Raw genomic sequence first — 18,212 nt, forward strand, 5'->3', positions numbered from 1 at the left:
TATACAATCCATTGTATAGTTAAACCACAATTTATTCATCAGTTAATAGAAATTTGGGTTGCTTTCACTTTTGATTATGCATAATATTTCTTATATTTATTACTTATTATGCATAAACATTCTCATACAAAATTTTTACTTAGACACGTTTTCAATTATCTTGAGTTGCTAGATCATATGGTAATTCTATGACCATTTGATGAACTGTTAAACGTTTCCACAGCAGCTGTAGCAGCTGTGCCATTTTAATATTCCTTACCAGGGTTTTAATTTTTCTACCTCCTTACCAACATTTGTTATTTTCCATCTTTTGATAATAGCCATCCTATTAGGTGTGAAGTGGAATTTCACTGTGGTTTTGATTTTCATTTCCCCAGTGGCTAATAATAGACTTTCTTTTCTTGTGTTTTTTTTTAGCCATTTTATCTTTTTGTTGTTGTTTTTCTGTCCTGGGGATCAAACCCAGGGCCCTGAGCATGATGGGCATATACTCTACCACTGAGCCACACCTCTAGCCTCAACCATTTGTATATATTTAATGAGATACATTACGTACATTCTAGAATGAATAAAATTTTAAAACTTGAACTGGCAATACTGTGTGTTGACAAGGATTTCACACAACTGGACCTCTCATGTTGCTAGTGGAAACAATACAGCCACTCTGGAAAATAGTTATCAGTTTCCTACAAAATTAAACATAGTTACCACATGACCCAGTAATTCCACTTCTAGGTATCTACTCAAGAGAAACAGTCACACAAACACCCACATGTGAATGATTATGGTAAATTTATTGATAACCATGATTCAACAAAACTGGAAAGAATCTAAATGTACTTCAATTGGTGAATGGACAAGCTGTGGTATATCCATACAAGAGAATACTCCCCAGTAATAAAAGATAATGAAATATTGATACATATAAGAACATATTTAAATCTCAAAAACATCATGCTTAGTGAAAGAAGATTCAATAGCCTGAAGAATATATGCCTGTATTTATATGACATATATGGAAAAGGCAAAATTAAAGGAAGGGAAAATGAATGGGTTGTTGCTAGGAGTTAGGGTTTCAGAAAGCGTTAACTACAAAGGGATGGCTGGAAGGGATGTATAAGAGTAAAGAAACTGTTCTGTACCTTGACTATGATAGTGGTTACATGATCACACAATTGCCAAAAGTTGTAAAACTGTGTAAGAAAAATGTTAATTTTACTGTATTTAAATTTAAAAATAGAACAAAAAGCAGAAGGGACAGAATTTAGTTACGGAGCTCACAGACCAGATAGGAAGATAGGAAAGAAAATAGGAAAATTATATGACCAAAGAGAATCAACATTTAAGTAACAGGAGACACCAAAAGAGATGAGGAAAGTAGAAAAGAAGTAATGTTGGTGAAGATGATGATATAATAAAAATTCTACCACACAAAGATATGAGTTCTCTATCCATATTGAAATCAAGAGACCATGAAGTAGCTACAATGAAAAATGATCATCAACACTGCATATAACAATAAAATTTCCTTGGAGTACTGAAGGTGTGGCTCAAGTGGCAGAGGGCCTGCTTTGCAAGCACAAAGCCCTGAGTTCAAACCCCAGTCCACCAAAAAATAAACAATAAAGTTTCTGAAGTCAAAGGATGATGAGAAGATCCTCAATTTTTCGTAGAGGAAAAATCAGGACAAATATAAAAAAATCATGAATGTGAGTAGCAACTTCTCAACAGAAAAACTAGAATTAAGAAAACAATGAAGTTAAAAACTTGATGGGAAATTACTTCCAACCTTGAAATTCTATACTGAGCTATCAAGTGGAAGAGTAGAATAAGGGGGAGGACACACAGTCCTAGAAACAAGAGATTCAAGACAAAATGGACTCAAAGGGATTTCTATGATAAGGATGAAGGGGAAATCTCAAGAAGACAAACTCAGTAGGTCTAGACAGAGAATGAGCAGCTCAGACAAAATGAAAGCACAGAACTCCAGTGTGGTCATTTCAAAAATATGAGTAACTAGGAGCTAAGGATATGGCTCAGTGGTAGAGCAGTAGCCTAGCATACAAGGGACACTATGTTCAATCCCTGGCACTGCCAAAAAAAGAATAAAAGTTGTAGATAACCTGATGTGTTTAAATATACTACAAGGAGATGTACACTTTGGTTGAAGATTGTGTACATGTTTCTATCAAAAACAGAGCAAAAGAAAAAGTAAACAAAATGAGGTAAAACAGTTTTACAGGAAGGAAACGAAATCATGAACACTTACTACATCATAGTTCAGATGTGAACAATACTGTACTTACGTAATCATAATAAGGTCAATACTGAAAATGGATCACACAAGAACTGCTAAAACTAAATTGGGAAGATAGGAAACAAAGTGGGGAAGAGAAAGAGAGATATGAGCCACCTTTTTGAGAAGCCAGTACTCCACTCTCAACAATACATAGATCACCTAGACAGAAAATCAATAAGGAAGCATGGACTTGAATTACACTTTACAACAAATGGGCCTAACAGACACAAAACAAAACATTCCATTAAGCAGCAAAAGAATACACATTCTTTTCAAGTGCACATGGAACATTCTCTAAGAAAAGACCATGTGTTAAGCCACAAAACGAATCTTCAGATTACAAGGGCTTGAAACTTCAAACAGAAGAGGAGAAATTTGGGGAAATACACAAATACGTGGAAATCAAACAACGTGCCCCTGAACAACCAATGCATCACAGAAGAAATCGGAGAGGAAAAAAAAGTATCTTGAGACAAACAAAAAAAGAGACATAACATACCAAAACATATAGGATGCAGCAAAAGTAGTACTACAAGGGAAATTCATAACGATAAATGGCTGTGTCAAAAAAGAAAGGTGACGAATAATCTAATATTACACCTCAACTAAACAAACTAAGCACAAAGTTAGCAGAAGGAAAAATAGAAAGGTCAGAGGAAAAAAATGCACAACATACAAAAGAGACATCTACATACCCATGTTTATTATAGCTCTGTTCTAACTATAGATAAACTGTGGAAGGAGAGGTGCCCAACAATCAATGCATGGAAAAAGAAAAACTGGTGTGTGTGTGTGTGTGTGTGTGTGTGTGTGTACCACAGAGTCACAGAGTAAGGGAGTATTATTTAACCATAAGTAAAAATTTACTTATGTCTTTTGCAGGAAACTGGATAGAACTGGAGATCATTGTGTTGATCAAAATAAGCCAGGATCAAAGAGCCAAATAGTCCATCCTTTCACTCATTTGTGGAATCTAGACCTAAAATGACAATGATGATGACAACGATAATGATAATGACAATAATAATAGGACTTGAGTGTAAAAAGGGTATTGTCTGGGAGGGGATCAGTAGGATGGGTACAGGAAAAAGAAATGATACTGAGGGGTAAAGAGAATCAAAGTATGCCTAATATAAAGAAAGCATAATGAGGCCCACCAACATTGTTTGAAAAAGGGGAAGGAGAGAAGGAGGGTAAGGAGATAAAATGGAGGGGTGAATTTGTTCAAAGTACACTGCACACATCTATGGAATTATCATAATGAAACCCCCTCTTATAACCAATGTATGCTAATTTAAAAATTAAATTAAAGGACTGGTGGAGTGGTTCAAGCAGTAAGGGCGCCTGCCTAGCAAGCATGAGGCAGAGTTCAAAACCCCAGTGCTGCCAAAAATAAATAAAAAGTAAACTGAAAAAGTAAAACAAAGTGTAGTGACCAGAAAAACAGTAGGAAAAAAATCAATGAAATGGTTGGGTTTTTAAAAAAGATAAACAAAAAAGACAGATCCTTAGCTATACTAACTAGGAAAAAGAAAACACTGAAATCAATAAAAGCAGAAATAAAAGAAAAGTCATTACAACATGGTACCACAGAAATGCAAAGGATCATAAGAAAACACTATGAACATTTATATGCCAATGAACTAGATAACCTAAAATAAATTTCTAGACACAAGACTGCCTACCAAGACTAAATTATGAAGAAAAAGAAAATCTGAACAGACCAAAAATATGTATGGAGTTGAATCAATAAAAAACTGTCTTTCACCAATGATAGAGAGGACGTGTTTAGACAACTATTGCACAGCAGGGTGATGAGTCAATAATAATACGTTTCAAAATAATTGAGAGTAAATTTTAAATGTCTTACCATAAAAATGATAGGTAAGATAGAAAATGAGTAAGTTAATCAGCTTGATTTAATCATGCCACATTGTATATACATGCCAAAACCTCACATTGTACACTACAATGTCAACAATTACTATCTATCAATGTAAAATAGCATTAAGTCTCTTCTTCCATGTACAAATCATGTAGATGATATTCAATTTTTAAAAACATGAACCAAGTTGAGCATAGTATTTATAAAACCCAAAAATTATAATATGGTCACCTATAAGAAGCAGGATCAGACAGGGAAAACTGAAACATCAGACTGTTGTTTCTTATAATAAGTATTGTAGAACTAGTTAGTATTTATAATTATATGTACTACCTTAATAAAAAATAAAAATTAAATTTAAATATTTTATTACTAATGAACAAAGAGAAAAGTACAAGCTGGGAAAATAAGTAATATTTTTATAGTCATAAGAGATCACTTATTTTACAGATGAGGTTTTGAATAATTACAAGACTTGTTCAGTTTCACATCTAATGAGGAGTATACCTGCAACTAAAACTATATACATATATACATCCTGATAGTCACACAATTATTATAATCACATTATCAAAGCTGAAAAGATAGGAACAAAGATCCAGATTACATTCTCCAACTTAATACAAAAGGATTAAAAAAAACTGTGGGACAATGTTTAGACTTCATCTTGTATATAATAGAAAGCAATTTCAAGATATTTAAAACTGTCCTTTCAAATATCTATTGCACTTGAAATCCCAAATCGATATTTTCCACAGCAAACTACTCTGATCCTATAAACCTCTAGAGCAGTAGTTCTCAAGTAGATGACTTGTTAAAACAGATTCTACTTGTCCAGAGATTCTGGTTCAGTAGGCCTAACACGGATTCTCCAAATTTGCATTTCTTAACAAGTTCCCAGGTGACAATGATACTGTTGGTCAAGAGAACTCTGAGAACCACTGGTCTAGAACAATGTGTTCGACAAATTATTGTGTTCCTAAAAAGATCATGGCAAGGCCAAAATTCATTAAACGCTGTATCTCACAAGCCTATCTTTAAGATTCACAATGCTTCAAGTAACTATTTGACCTCTCCTTTCCCAGTTTTTCTTCCAGAGACCACTCCTTAATGTTTCAAAAAGTATGAGAAATGGTGCCATAGACATACCTCTGTGGTGAAACCTAAGTTTGCTGTAATAATTACATATGATATTGCATGCTCTGTGGCTAATGCCTAAGTGCCTAACTAAATATTAATTACTGTTAGCTGCAATCTGATAAAGTGGTCCACTAAAGTAATTATTCTCTGGTCAATAAAAAAATTAAAATAACTTAAAATAACATATTTGTCCCATCAGGAAATTGACATGCTTTAATTTTATAATCATTACATTTTTTAGAGAAGGTCTCACAAATGTAGCACAGGCTGGCCTTGAGTGAACAAGCTTCTCTACCACCTCGAGCTGTGGGATTACAGATGTGCCACACCTAGCTTACTATTTATTTTGAAATTTAGCTAGAAAATGTGATTTGTGGCTTTAATTGTTAGAATTGTTTATATCTTCTTTCACTGATCAAACAGAGAAACTCCTGGCAATATAACATTTAAATATTAATAATGTTAACTCTAAGATAACACTCCATGTTTCAATCAACTAAAGGCGGTATATACACCTGGAATTATTTTTTTAAGCATGTATTATATGTGACATGTATAGTTGTAAGTAAATATAACATAATGCTTTTGAGTTATTTTATTTTCTGAGGAGCAATACAGTATCATGAAAATATTATGAACTTGGCTATGCTACTCTAAACTCTCTGGGTCTCAAAGATTTTTTTTCTGTAAAATGGAAACAGACTATATGATCTCTAAGCTCTTGCTTCCAAGTCTAAGGAATTATTCTGTGATTCAATGGTATGAGATTTTCCTTTCCTTTAGGTGGTTAAGTTTGTGATTATTATCAATAAAAATAGCTTTAAGCTTATTACCCTGGCAAAAGTTGGATTGACTAGCACATATAAATCTAATCTTACCAAATCAAATAAACAAACTTAATTTTTAAAGATAATAAACACATGTATATCAATAGAACCTGCCCAAAAGATAATTTAAAAAATGTAGTCCTAAACAATACATTTCAATTACTTTTAGTACCAAACAACATGGAGACAATTGGGAGAAACAACTCTATAAAACATCTTTTTAGGGATTTTCATCACTGAAAATGTAATGATAAACTTTTTAAAAAGTATTTTCAATAGCTCCCTAGAAGTAGAGCCCATCATTTTTCATACTGAACACTCAAATAGATTAGCAAAGCAGAGTTTATGAAGGAAGAGAACACAATGGTTTGAAATAGAAACATAGTCTCACAGCCCTGGCTCAACATTGTCCTCAAGTTTTAAGGGAAAATCAAGACAAGAATAAAAAATGTATTTCCCAGCTCAGTGATCCTTGTTCAAAAATGCTACACAGAATAAAAATTACCAAGAACCACCTGCTTTCATTTCCTTCTCTTCCCCACTTCACCCAAAGCATTATAATACAGATTTTTTTAAAAGGAAAAGAATACTTTGCTTTAAAATAATATTACACTGGAACATAAATACTAAGGGTTGTTTTGTTATTGTTAGACTTACGATAACTACACTTAAGACAACTAGAGACTAAGTATGAATTTTTAAATGATATTCAATGAAGATCCTGCTTTCTGTTATCATTCAGTATTTATTGTGAATTCTATGGAAACATGTAAGTACCAGTTTTTAAAACAAAACTAGACAAAACAAATCGTAAACTCTTTTCATTTAAAACATACCAAACAACAGATTTTGAAACTAAAATTCATACTTATCTATCAACTCATTGTCTATATCCCATAATATTTTGTCTAACATAGTTTCTCATGGATAAGAAGGAAAATGGAATTATTCTTATTTGTAGTAACTTTTTAGGGTATACATTAGGCTATTTGGTGACAATTATTTTACTCATTTACTGTCAAGTGTGCTTTCTAAAGTCCTTGTTTGCTGAACTGATAGTCACTGTTCTAATAATGTCTGCAAGAGGGCATGCAAACATTGCATCTTTTTCATGCTCATTTCCACATTTGCACAGGATAGTTTTGTACAAGATTATTTCTCCACTGCTAGTGTGAAGTGACTTGATAGATAATACACTACCCAAGTTTAGAAGTGAAAAACATTCCTAAATCCTGTCCCTAAATTAGTAATTTTCTGAATCTTTTTTCTCCCTTGTGATTTACTAATACTACCTTCCCTCACAGGTGATTTTTAAGGTATCAAACCAACCATGTGGCATGCCTGAAAGTAAAAGATTTGTGTTACATTATAGAAACAGGGAATTATTAAACTTGAATGTATTTAAATCAGAAGGGTTTAATTATAAAGGAGTCAAGGAGTTATCATCACCAAAATATTAATTAACAATGAAAAAGGAATGTTACTGAAGTTTGTCTCAGTCTAGCTATTCTGAACCTGGTGCCTGTAAAGTCCCCGAAGTTACTGCAAAGTTGTGTATATATGTACAATTAGGGAAGAAGCAGTAGTTTTACATATTTTAAAATATTTATCCCCAGTCAGGACTGACTGGGGAGGGCTATGGGAGAAGTACTTGGGCTGATGTTAATGTGCCCAATATGGAGACGTGTTTGAGTTACACAGGCTTATTTGCCAATACAAAGAATCTTAAGAACTACTGCCTTAGAGAACAGAACTGTAGCCACCAAAATAAAATCATGTTCAAAATTATGAGAGTGTCAATAAAAATACTTCTGGCCAGGATGTAGTAAAAAGTCACAAACGAATAAAGATCTAGAAGTGAAATACAAAGACAGGTGGTATATAATAATGTAGATGTTATATAAATCCCCTCAAACTATCTCAATAATCAGTATCATTGTAGAAAAGCACATGTTCTACATCCTGTTTGAAGTTAGATTTGTCTTCACCTTTAGCCACCTACAAAAAATTTTAAGAATTACAAAAGAACTATACAATTCAAAGACTACACTAGAATATTCATGTGGCGGATTAACAATTTAATAATTATTTAAACATCATCTGGTGGCATACTAATCCTTATTCCATGTAATCTTTTACTAGAAAAAGCATTATAGCTATGCTTCTCATATACTTGGCTTTTAAATATTATTTTACCACAAGTCTCCAACAGGTACCATTATTTGACAAACTCTTAAATACCACTAAGATATTTCTTAGGATCAGCACGGTCATATTTGGGATGCCATTCCTATAAGTGATTGATCCTACAAGCTTTACCATACAATGTGACGGTCATATCTTTCTTCCAAACGAGAGGTAGTTCTATGTACTTTGGGGTCAAGTTAAAGTCAGTATAAATGTGTGCAAGATGACTATTTCCTAGACCCAATATCTAATCCTAATCTAGATAATCAGGAAGGAGTTCTAGGTTAAAGAAATGTATTCATCATTTATGGAAAGTTTAGTGTTTCAGGCACAGGACTCAAGAAAGATAAGACATCGTTCCTCCCCAATAAGATTAAGATCTCCAGAATAGGAACCATGTAGTGAATCCTTCTGAAACAAAAGAAAGAGTCTCAATACGTATTATACTAAAATGCTGAATGTACAAATAAACAAACTGGCTTGAGAGATTTATGAACTAAAGCTGAGAGAATGTGACCAATAATATATAAATTGATGGAGACATAAGAGTTAAAGTCAGGCGTACTGACTAAATTAGCATCACTAATATAGATAAGGATATCAGAAGGATGAAAAGGAGAAATATGATTTTACTTTGGAGCACATCAAGTGTGAGGTGTTTACAGAATTAATAGGCAGACATGACCTGGAAATAAATACCATCAAGGAGCTCTAATCAGAGTTGGGAGATTTATAATAAAGGCCCTAGGAGTGATGAAAATACCAAGAAAAAAAACATGTAAAAGAATAAGGATCATGCAGAATATAGACCTCGAAATAAAATGACAACAGTTTAAAATGGGGGGGGGACTCTCTAGGAGTGACAACCAGCAGGAGGAAGGAGGGTGAGAGTTTAAAAGGGGAGGAGGGGAATGAGAAAGTGTAATAGAGAAGGTGAACTTAATAAAAGTACAATATACGCATGTATGGAGATACCACAATTAAACCCCCTTGTACAATTAATATACACTAATTAAAAAAGGAAATAAGAAAGAGGATCAAAAGAGAATCTTAAAGCACAAATATTTAAGGAAAAAACAGTTAATAACTTGTAACCAGGTAAACCAACTGAGAATTTCCTCACATGGATTCTATGCATAGCAATCACTCTGCTTTTATGGAGCAATGCAAAAACCTCAAACAGGTTATATACCTATAGCTACCACACAATCTGAATTTCTTGGGAATCATCTGGCTTTAAATATTCTGTCCTATTATCTCTATAAATGATGGAAATATACTAGAATTCAGTGCTCCAATCACCATTTCCAGACCATCTCCAACTTCTTAGACCCTTAGGTGGCATAAACTCCCAAGACCAGTTTCATTTGCAAAATGAAATATCAACTATTTCATCAGGTTACTATAGAGATTAAATGAGTTCATATGTATGAAGTGATCAGAAAAGTACCTAATACATATGGTAAGCAATCAGCAAGTGTTAGCCACACTGCTATTCATTTCCTATTCCCCCATAAGAATGTGCCATTTTATACAGCAGAACATTGACTATATGGCTATCATGTTCACCCATCCAAATCTTTACTAAAAATTTCAAATAATCTGTCCATATAGCTCATTTTCAGTCATCTCTACAAGTTTTTATATTATGAACACATCAATAAAGCACCAGGCAAATTCCTATATTACTGCTAATCATTCCTGACTTTAATCTTTTCATATTTTTGTGCTCATATATGACTTCTTTAAAATATACAAAGTATAATTCTGAAGCATCTAAAATCAAACATCTGACAGCACTTTCAGATAGAACCCTATATCAAGCTCTCTGGTTAGACTACCTTACTACTTTACTTTTTTTCTCCCAATTACAAGCATCATCTAACAATCCCCAATTCCCATCATCTTATAATGCCACATCACTTTTCAAATACTCCAACATGACAAACTTTCATGATTAACTGTCTACCTCTGAACCTATCATTAATGTGAATTTCCCAACACGTAAAACATTTGCTTCCTTATCCCTGGAAGTTTTAGATACCTCTAATAGAAAACTGCTAAATGAATTTGTTCCACTTATTCATTGACTTAGAGAACCTAAAACCTTATCATGTAATGAAGCCAAATATAACTTTATTAATATTTCAAGTCGAATTTTGATTATTTCCTAAAGACCAATAAGATGTAAACTTGGAAATTAATTTATCTTAGCCTGCTTCCTCACCTTTAAAATTAGTGGTTTGCATTATTCTCTAAATCCTCTTCCAACAGTCTACAATTCTTTAAGTCTTAATTTACTCACTCTAACATCAATCCTACCCAGAGCATTTTGGCAGATTCCCAAAACTCAAGAATCACAGGCTTCTAAGTCCTAAGTAAGGTCCTCAAACATCAAAGGAAAATCAGGTTAAGTGTGAAATTCTTACCAAAATAAAGGATTTCTGGAAATAAAATTTCCTTGGAAGGGATTAGAGTAACTAAATAGACAAGCCATCATAAAGAAATCAAAAGCTTGCAACATGTATTATGGTACAGTAGAAAGAACACATACAACTGAGTTAAAAAGGAGATGCTTCTAGTAGCAGCTCTGCCAAAAGATGTTACTTTAGACAAACTGTTACCTTTGACCTGTTCACTCAGCTCAAAAACAATGGGACTGGAGTATTCTTGATAATCCCTGAGAAATCAAAATGATTCTAAAGAATCAATTTGATTTAAAATGCCACAATTAATTTAAAAATACTGAAAAAGTGTAGGTGGAGATGTTACTACATACAACTGACACCACTGGCTTAAGTCCCAAATGAAATTAATAGAATCTAGGCTTTGCATTCTGACATGAAAATAAAAAGACTTGGGGACCAACAGGTTTTTTTCATTGTCTGATGTTTGAGTAGACCCTTTTTCATTTCTGATTCTCTATGGTTAGTCCTTCATGCTACAAAATAACTACAAAGACTGAGTAACAACAAAAACTTTATAATACAATCTTTCTCAAATATGAAAATCTTTTTTAAAAGGGCCCAGAAAACACTAAGGTTCTCTCTGGATTTGAATAAGACCTTTTCTAAACCACTATAACATTAATATACAATTATAATTATAGTGCTGTGAATTCTCAACTATGTGGATTACTCACTTTTTAGATTATTCTCAGGAAAATTTTAATCCGTGTTGGCTTCCTCCTGCTACCCAGAACACTTCTCATCCACCACCTTCTACCATTAGAAATTAATTTTAACATTAGTCTAAGTAAAATATACTCAGGAGAATAAATCTACAAAAATATTATGTAATGCATCCCAAGTAAAATTATTCAAACATTTAACATTTTGGGATAACAATATACTGAAAGATAGGTCTGTATAATTTATTTTGTTTTTTAGTTCAAAAATTTTCTTTACTAGGGATTGTTAAAAAACCAGTCCTAGTGGCCACTTTGGTAAAATGTATAAATTTTTTGTTTTAGGGTTTTTGTAAAAATTTTTTTGAGAGGTCTTACTATATAGCCCAGGATGGCCTGAAACTAACAATTCTCAATTCTCCCACTGCCTCCTGAGTACTAGGATTACAGGCTTGTGCTACTGCACCAGGCTCTTGAATGTTCTTTTTCTGGATAAAGCATCTCAGCTTTATACCAGAGAACTGTGACCCTTAGGTACTGAGACTATATACTCTATCAAAAAGAACTTCAAATGTATCTGTTATGAATTTTAAAACCATGTATTTAAGCCATTATACACAAGATAATTACTCATCTTGTAACTTATTTTTTAAGCACAGAAATCGTCAACTTCTCTATTACAGTAAATGTTTCATTCCCACTGTGATAGGATATCCTTAAAAATTAATAGCAAACTCTATTGGTATAAGTACTTTTTGATTTATTCTTCTTTAAAGCTTCGACATTAGGCAGGATTATTTAGACAGAAAAAGTAAAGATACCTATTTTATTCCTCAGGAGAAAAGCAGTTTCTCTAAGTACAACAGATCAACTAACTTGATCATCTTTTTAAGCAATTGTTGAGCTTTTTATTTCACAGAGCTCATCATTTCTGATTTTGGGGAAAAAACTTCTGTTTCATTGATTTCATGGTTAAAGATGCTGACTCTAGTGCAAAAAAATTTTAGATGTTACTGCTTTTTACTCAAAGGAACATCAAACTATGTTTATGATTCTTGTCAGCTTTCAAATTTTGGTTTTTGTGGTTATTTTGAGATAAGGTCTGGCTATATAGCCCAGGTTGGCCTCAAACTCAGAATCTGGAGTACTGGGAATATAGGCATGGACCACCACACCCAGTTCATTCTCTTTTTTTCTAACACAATTCCAAATCCATTTTGGACTCTAGGACAAAACTCTGAAAGTCCACTATATATTGAAGATTAGGGAAACTTAATATTTTTACTAAATTGCAAATTAGGATTTACATCCAAATGCATTATTAGTACAATAAAATTTCTTATACATTGTATGGATGTAGGAACTATATTAATTTATATTATCCTGTAAATAAGGTATATACTTAATTTAGACTTCACCACATTCGGGAGGGGTTTAAAATATTGAGAGTTTAATGTTTATTTTTGTAATCCAACAACTTTATCCAAAAATGCAGAAAATTTTTCTGGCTGGCCAGGAGGATAACATTTCAGTGTTGATAAGTCCATTGACTGTAACAGCCCAGGAAGCGTGCTAAAACAAAAGAAGAAAAGTATTAGGTAACATGGGAGAAAATTCCATAATTCATCTGCTGCCCACTTGATGACTGAATCTAACTTCTGAGAATACAGTGATGGTTCTAAAACAGCACATGTGAAGTTTTATGTATTTCAGATTACTGCAGTAAAAAGTGTACTATAAAATATAACAGAGACAAATACTTTATCTCTTAAGTCAACTATTTTAGAAATGTCATTTTATGAAAAATATGTTCACATGGTTTTGTAATATTCCTCAGGGCAGGGCAGATGTAAAATGAAGCAAAATTAATTTATGAAAACAGAATAAATGAAACCAAAATTAAGAGCTGCCAGATAAGAAAGTAAGCTAGGGAGATTATTAAAGAACAGTGTGAAATAACTTTTTACCCATAATTTACTATTGCAAATTCCTATATAATCAATATACATACAATCACCATGCATGTTGAAAATAAGGTTAAAATTTTCAACATAAAACTATTACCGGTGGAATGGCTCAAGTGGTAGAGTGCCTGCCTAGCAAGCGTGAGGCCTGAGTTCAAATCCCAGTACCACCAAAAAAAAATAAAAAAAAACAACTATTACCTCAGAAATTTATGTAAACAAGACTCCTAAATTAAGACAACCTAGGTTTGAGGAAGATAAATGATTTGCCTAAAATGAAAATATGATCAATTTTTGCTTTTCAATGCTTTCATACGTATGACATTTCTGAAATTAACATAAAGATTCTACTACTGGAGACTTGTATGTTTTTTTCTTCTGCCTAAGTCAGGATGTGTTTATGAAATCAATGTTTTTCATTTCATAATATACTAACAAAATCAGAGCTGATTTAATGTTTCCAATGAAAACTCATCAAAAGTACCTGGAAACACTGACTTGCATAAACCAGTTAGGAAAATGAGAATCTTCATCTTTTAAAAAGATTTCAACCTCTAACAATCTCAACTAAGGAAGGGTAGATACACCTAAGCATATGTAATTTTAATTGTCTTGCTTTCCTTCTGACTCACAGTACTTCAAGACTACAATCACTCACCTTCACCATTACAGGAATGAGGATATTAACAATTTCACTCCTGAAATAGTCAATCTGTTTCTCCCAATGAGAACAAGAATCTTCATTTTGCTCACCGATATATATACTAAGTACCTACAAAATGCCTGGCACATTATGTGCTCAATAAATATTTACTGAATAAACACATAATTACTGAGTGCCAAAGAGAATCAGAAATATCAAAAGATGATGTCCAAACTAGTTTCTTCTAGGATTTTTTATTTTAAAATAACTTCAATCTACTATAACATAAAAATACATATTTATATAATTAATCATTCTGTTAGGTATTCACTTTTTAAAGCATCAAACTAGGGAAGGTTTTAAATTCAAACAATTAGTAATTACTGACCTGGCCCTTTGGCAAACTTCTAGCATCTCAAGGAAGAACTAACAGAAAATTTATCAGCAATTTTCCTCATACTTCTGATGTTGATCAGTTCTTGGTGAATTCTAATATACGCCTAGAAAACAATACTCCTTACCATAAAGTAATTCCCTTTTTAAATGCTCCATTGAGTGCCTGCCAAGTGTGAAACCCTGAGTTAAAACCCCAATAGTTAAAAAAATAAATAAAATGCTTGAATGCCTTCTCACTAAACATAGAATAAAATTAAAACTCTTATATGAGCTATCCCCTCCCAGCCTCATACCATACTCTCCCTTGCTCACTATGCTCCTGCCATACTAACCTTCCCTCCATTTCTTAAGCACACCTGATCCCTAACTTAGGGATTTTACTATTGCAGTTCCTCTGCCTCTAGAGCGTTATATCACTGAGTCTGTCCTGTAATTCAGGTCTGACCTCAAATGTCATGTACTTTTGTCAAACCTTCCCTGAGGATTCTACCTAATTAGTCTTCAAGCCAGCTATAACATCACTCTGTCTTATTTTCTTTGTAGCATATCTCACCATGTGATAATCTACCACTAGAATGAAAGTACAATGAGAACACTGAGCTTCCTCTCATGTTTACCATTGTATCCTTAGAACATAAGAGTGCCCGTTAATACTAGCTATAATTGGATAAATAAGTAAGTACATTTAATTTAGAGACTCAAGTGAATTTACTAAAGGTAAAACCTTAACTGAAAGAAGCAAATACCTTCTTTGAAGAATACTAAAAACCAAAATAATGAACTAAAAAATTAGACTCTTCAAAACTCACACACCCATATGAATATACACACACTCAAAAGTGTCAGATTTGCATGTGAAGAAATGGACACAGATACAGAAAAAATTACAACACAGACCAAAGTCAAGTGTTTTATAGGAGAGAAAAATCAAAGTTTAATTAGTGGAAAAAGGTAAGAAACAAGAGAGACATATAGGTTAGGTAGGTGGCTAAGAACAGATATAGTGGAATTTAAGGCAAGCAAGCAATCAATTAGTCGGTCTCTAGTATACCTGCAGGTACAGTAGAATAGATGTCCCTCTTTGTGTAGCTGCTTTGCCAATTCCAACTGATGATTATCCATCAATTTTTCATTTATAACTACCACAAGTGGCTTGCCCTTTTCCAGAGTCTCCAAACAGCTTCCTGCACCTACAAAAATAAATCAAATTTGTTAATATAATTTTAAGTTATAGGGCTCTACCAAGTCTTATAATTAGAACTCTAAAGTTGAATACTTTAGTCAACAGAACTATATAAACCAGACCTTTCGATAACGTATTCAAAATGACAAGAGTACCAGGAATGGGGGGAGGGGAGGATGAAGGTGAATGGTGGATGGGATGAATTCAAGTATGATACCAAGGGAAAAGTATACTTCACTTGTACTCAAACACAAGCAGAAATAGCAGGCCTACAATGGTGACAGGTACCAACAAAAAAAAAATGACTGATCTGTGAGGTGCCATTCCCAAGATAGTCAAGGCTAGATCTTCATGAACATGCATATACACATTAGAATCAATTCAACTTTGAAATCTAAAATCGTCTCCTGGCTAAATCAATAATTTCCTAGTTTTTCCTCATCTGTATATACTAAATACTCTCCACTAACATTCTCAAATTATTATATTCAAATTAGTCAAATAGTTATTATATCCTATAAAGTTATAGTGAATTTATTGTTCTATAAATTTATTTAGTGGTTTTATTTTAGCATGAAAAGGTTAAATGTCAGTTCTTTATTGTTTCTCAAAGACGGAACCCTGAGATTCTAAGACACTTTACCTGCGTGACTAATAACAAGATCTGCTAACTGAAGGTCTTCTTTCAAGGAATCCTTGTACCTGTAAACATCCAGAGTAAATGACTCAGTACTGAATGGCTCAGGTACCACCGTTCCTCTACCAATTTGGAGGATAAGTCGGCTGTAACCAAGGCTCTGGATTATCTAAAACAGGAAATAAGAAAACGCGGGCCTTTTAAATTGGCTACTGTAAGAACAGCAGTTAACAACAAACCTTAAAAAGTTAAGTGTTCAAACTGGAGCACACGCAAACAGCCCACCTATGGCCGATATCAGTTAGTTTTCCCGTCCCGGGACCCACAAGGAACCTCATTAGCCCAAATGAATCTAAGGGCCCAGCTCACCGACTTCGGAAAGGAACTGGTCCAGTTAAAATAAGGGCAGGAAAACTTTGGAAAAGACGTCGCAAACTGGGAGAGGGGGGAGCCGATGAAATGTCTGGTTCTGCCTCAAGGGTTGCGACGAGACAAACGCAAGCACTGAGAAAACAAGCTGCACAGACGCAGCCCGGCAAGGGACGCTGTGGTGTCCGCGCCTCAGAAGAAAGGCGTGGGTTCGTTAGAGGACGCCCTGATGGCGGCTTCCGCCAACCGCCGCACTCAAAGATAATCTCGCGGTTCACAGACGCCTCGGGACAGGCGAGGCAGGAGGCAGTCCCAGCCGCGACGAGAGCCACGGCTCGGAAAGGCGGAGACTTTGGACGGTGGGGGAAAGCTAGGAAAAGAGGGGCCAAGAAAGGACAGGGAGGAGCGGCCCGGCGAGTAGGCGGAGAGGCGGAGGACCCCCAGGCTCGGTGAGCCAAAAGAGGGCCCAGCGGGGCACGGGAAGGAGCCAACAAGGGGGCGGCGGCACCTGAGGGAAAGCTGCGAAGGTTTCTCTCCGAACGCCGCGTCAGGCAAGGCTGGAAAGCTAGCGGTAAAGCAGGAGGCAGTGAGCGCCTAGCGAAGCGCGGCGAAGGCAGCCGCCGCCGGCCCGCCTCCCCCACTCACTTGCAGACTCTCGTGCGCCGACACGCACGCTATGAGGTCGTCGAAGCTGGTGGTCCCTACAGTAACAAACGCGCACTTCATCGCGCGGGGTCGCCGTACCAATCGCTAGGCCGGATGTGACGTCACGGAGATCACGCAAAAGCCGCACTCCGTGGAAGCACCGGAAGTCTATAAAGACCGCCAGGGCTGTGTCACCGGCTGGGTGGAGCCAAACACTTAACGGCCTATGCGCTAGCCTGTGTTCTAAACTCGGCATGTTAGACACCTTCAATGCAAAGGTTTGGTGAATTGCCAAATGTAATTTGTTTTCTCAAAATCCGTAGCCTAAAACGCAATGCAAATGTCCTAAGCATTGTGTTGGCATTATTGTTACGTACTGCAAAATCTTTTTATAAGATTCTTTATTTTGCAACAAAATTTTGATCAGTATGAGACCAACCCACAAGAGTGTGCAGCTCAGTTCTCCATACCCTTTGCACTTAGGAAAAAAGCAGGGAGGGATTCGGCTTTTCTCATGCCAATCTTACCATTTCTTTAAAATACCCTTTAAAATCCATCATAAATCCCTTTCGTTCCTATTTTAGTATATGTGCTGCTGAAGCGATCACTAAAATCAAAAATTTCTCAGTAAATCCCTTTGGCTCAGGAGAGAAATATTTAAATTATTTGTATGACTATTGAATTTAGAGTACCCATTTCTAATCCTTTCTTCTTCCATAAACAGCTTTTCCTTTCCTGTTTTGTCTTATAGAGTCCTTTGAACTTACGTTATCAAGCCTTTTTTGTGGCAGTCAAAAAGTGGGAATCCAATAGACAAAAATATGAGAACCTCGTGAATAGCTACGAATCTTTCCTTAAGCTACAATTGGAAGTGAATTGGATTTTGACGGGATGGGGCTTTTTTTGGGGG

At 34.8% G+C, this 18,212-nt stretch overlaps 1 protein-coding gene across 1 annotated transcript in view; it reads right to left on the bottom strand.

Annotated features, from left to right (window-relative positions):
• Alg13 (ALG13 UDP-N-acetylglucosaminyltransferase subunit) overlaps window positions 1-17,139 on the bottom strand; it is a 68,752-nt gene extending 51,613 nt beyond the window's left edge. Inside the window, 3 exon segments of the mRNA XM_074063342.1 lie at window positions 15,520-15,658; window positions 16,295-16,353; window positions 16,658-17,139. Of these exon segments, the coding sequence (XP_073919443.1) occupies window positions 15,520-15,590 (71 nt within the window). The 5' untranslated portion in view covers window positions 15,591-15,658; window positions 16,295-16,353; window positions 16,658-17,139.
• Window positions 17,140-18,212: the final 1,073 nt, after the last annotated feature.

This window comes from Castor canadensis, chromosome X (assembly GCF_047511655.1).
Source record: "Castor canadensis chromosome X, mCasCan1.hap1v2, whole genome shotgun sequence".
Classification (NCBI taxonomy): Eukaryota; Metazoa; Chordata; class Mammalia; order Rodentia; family Castoridae; genus Castor; species Castor canadensis.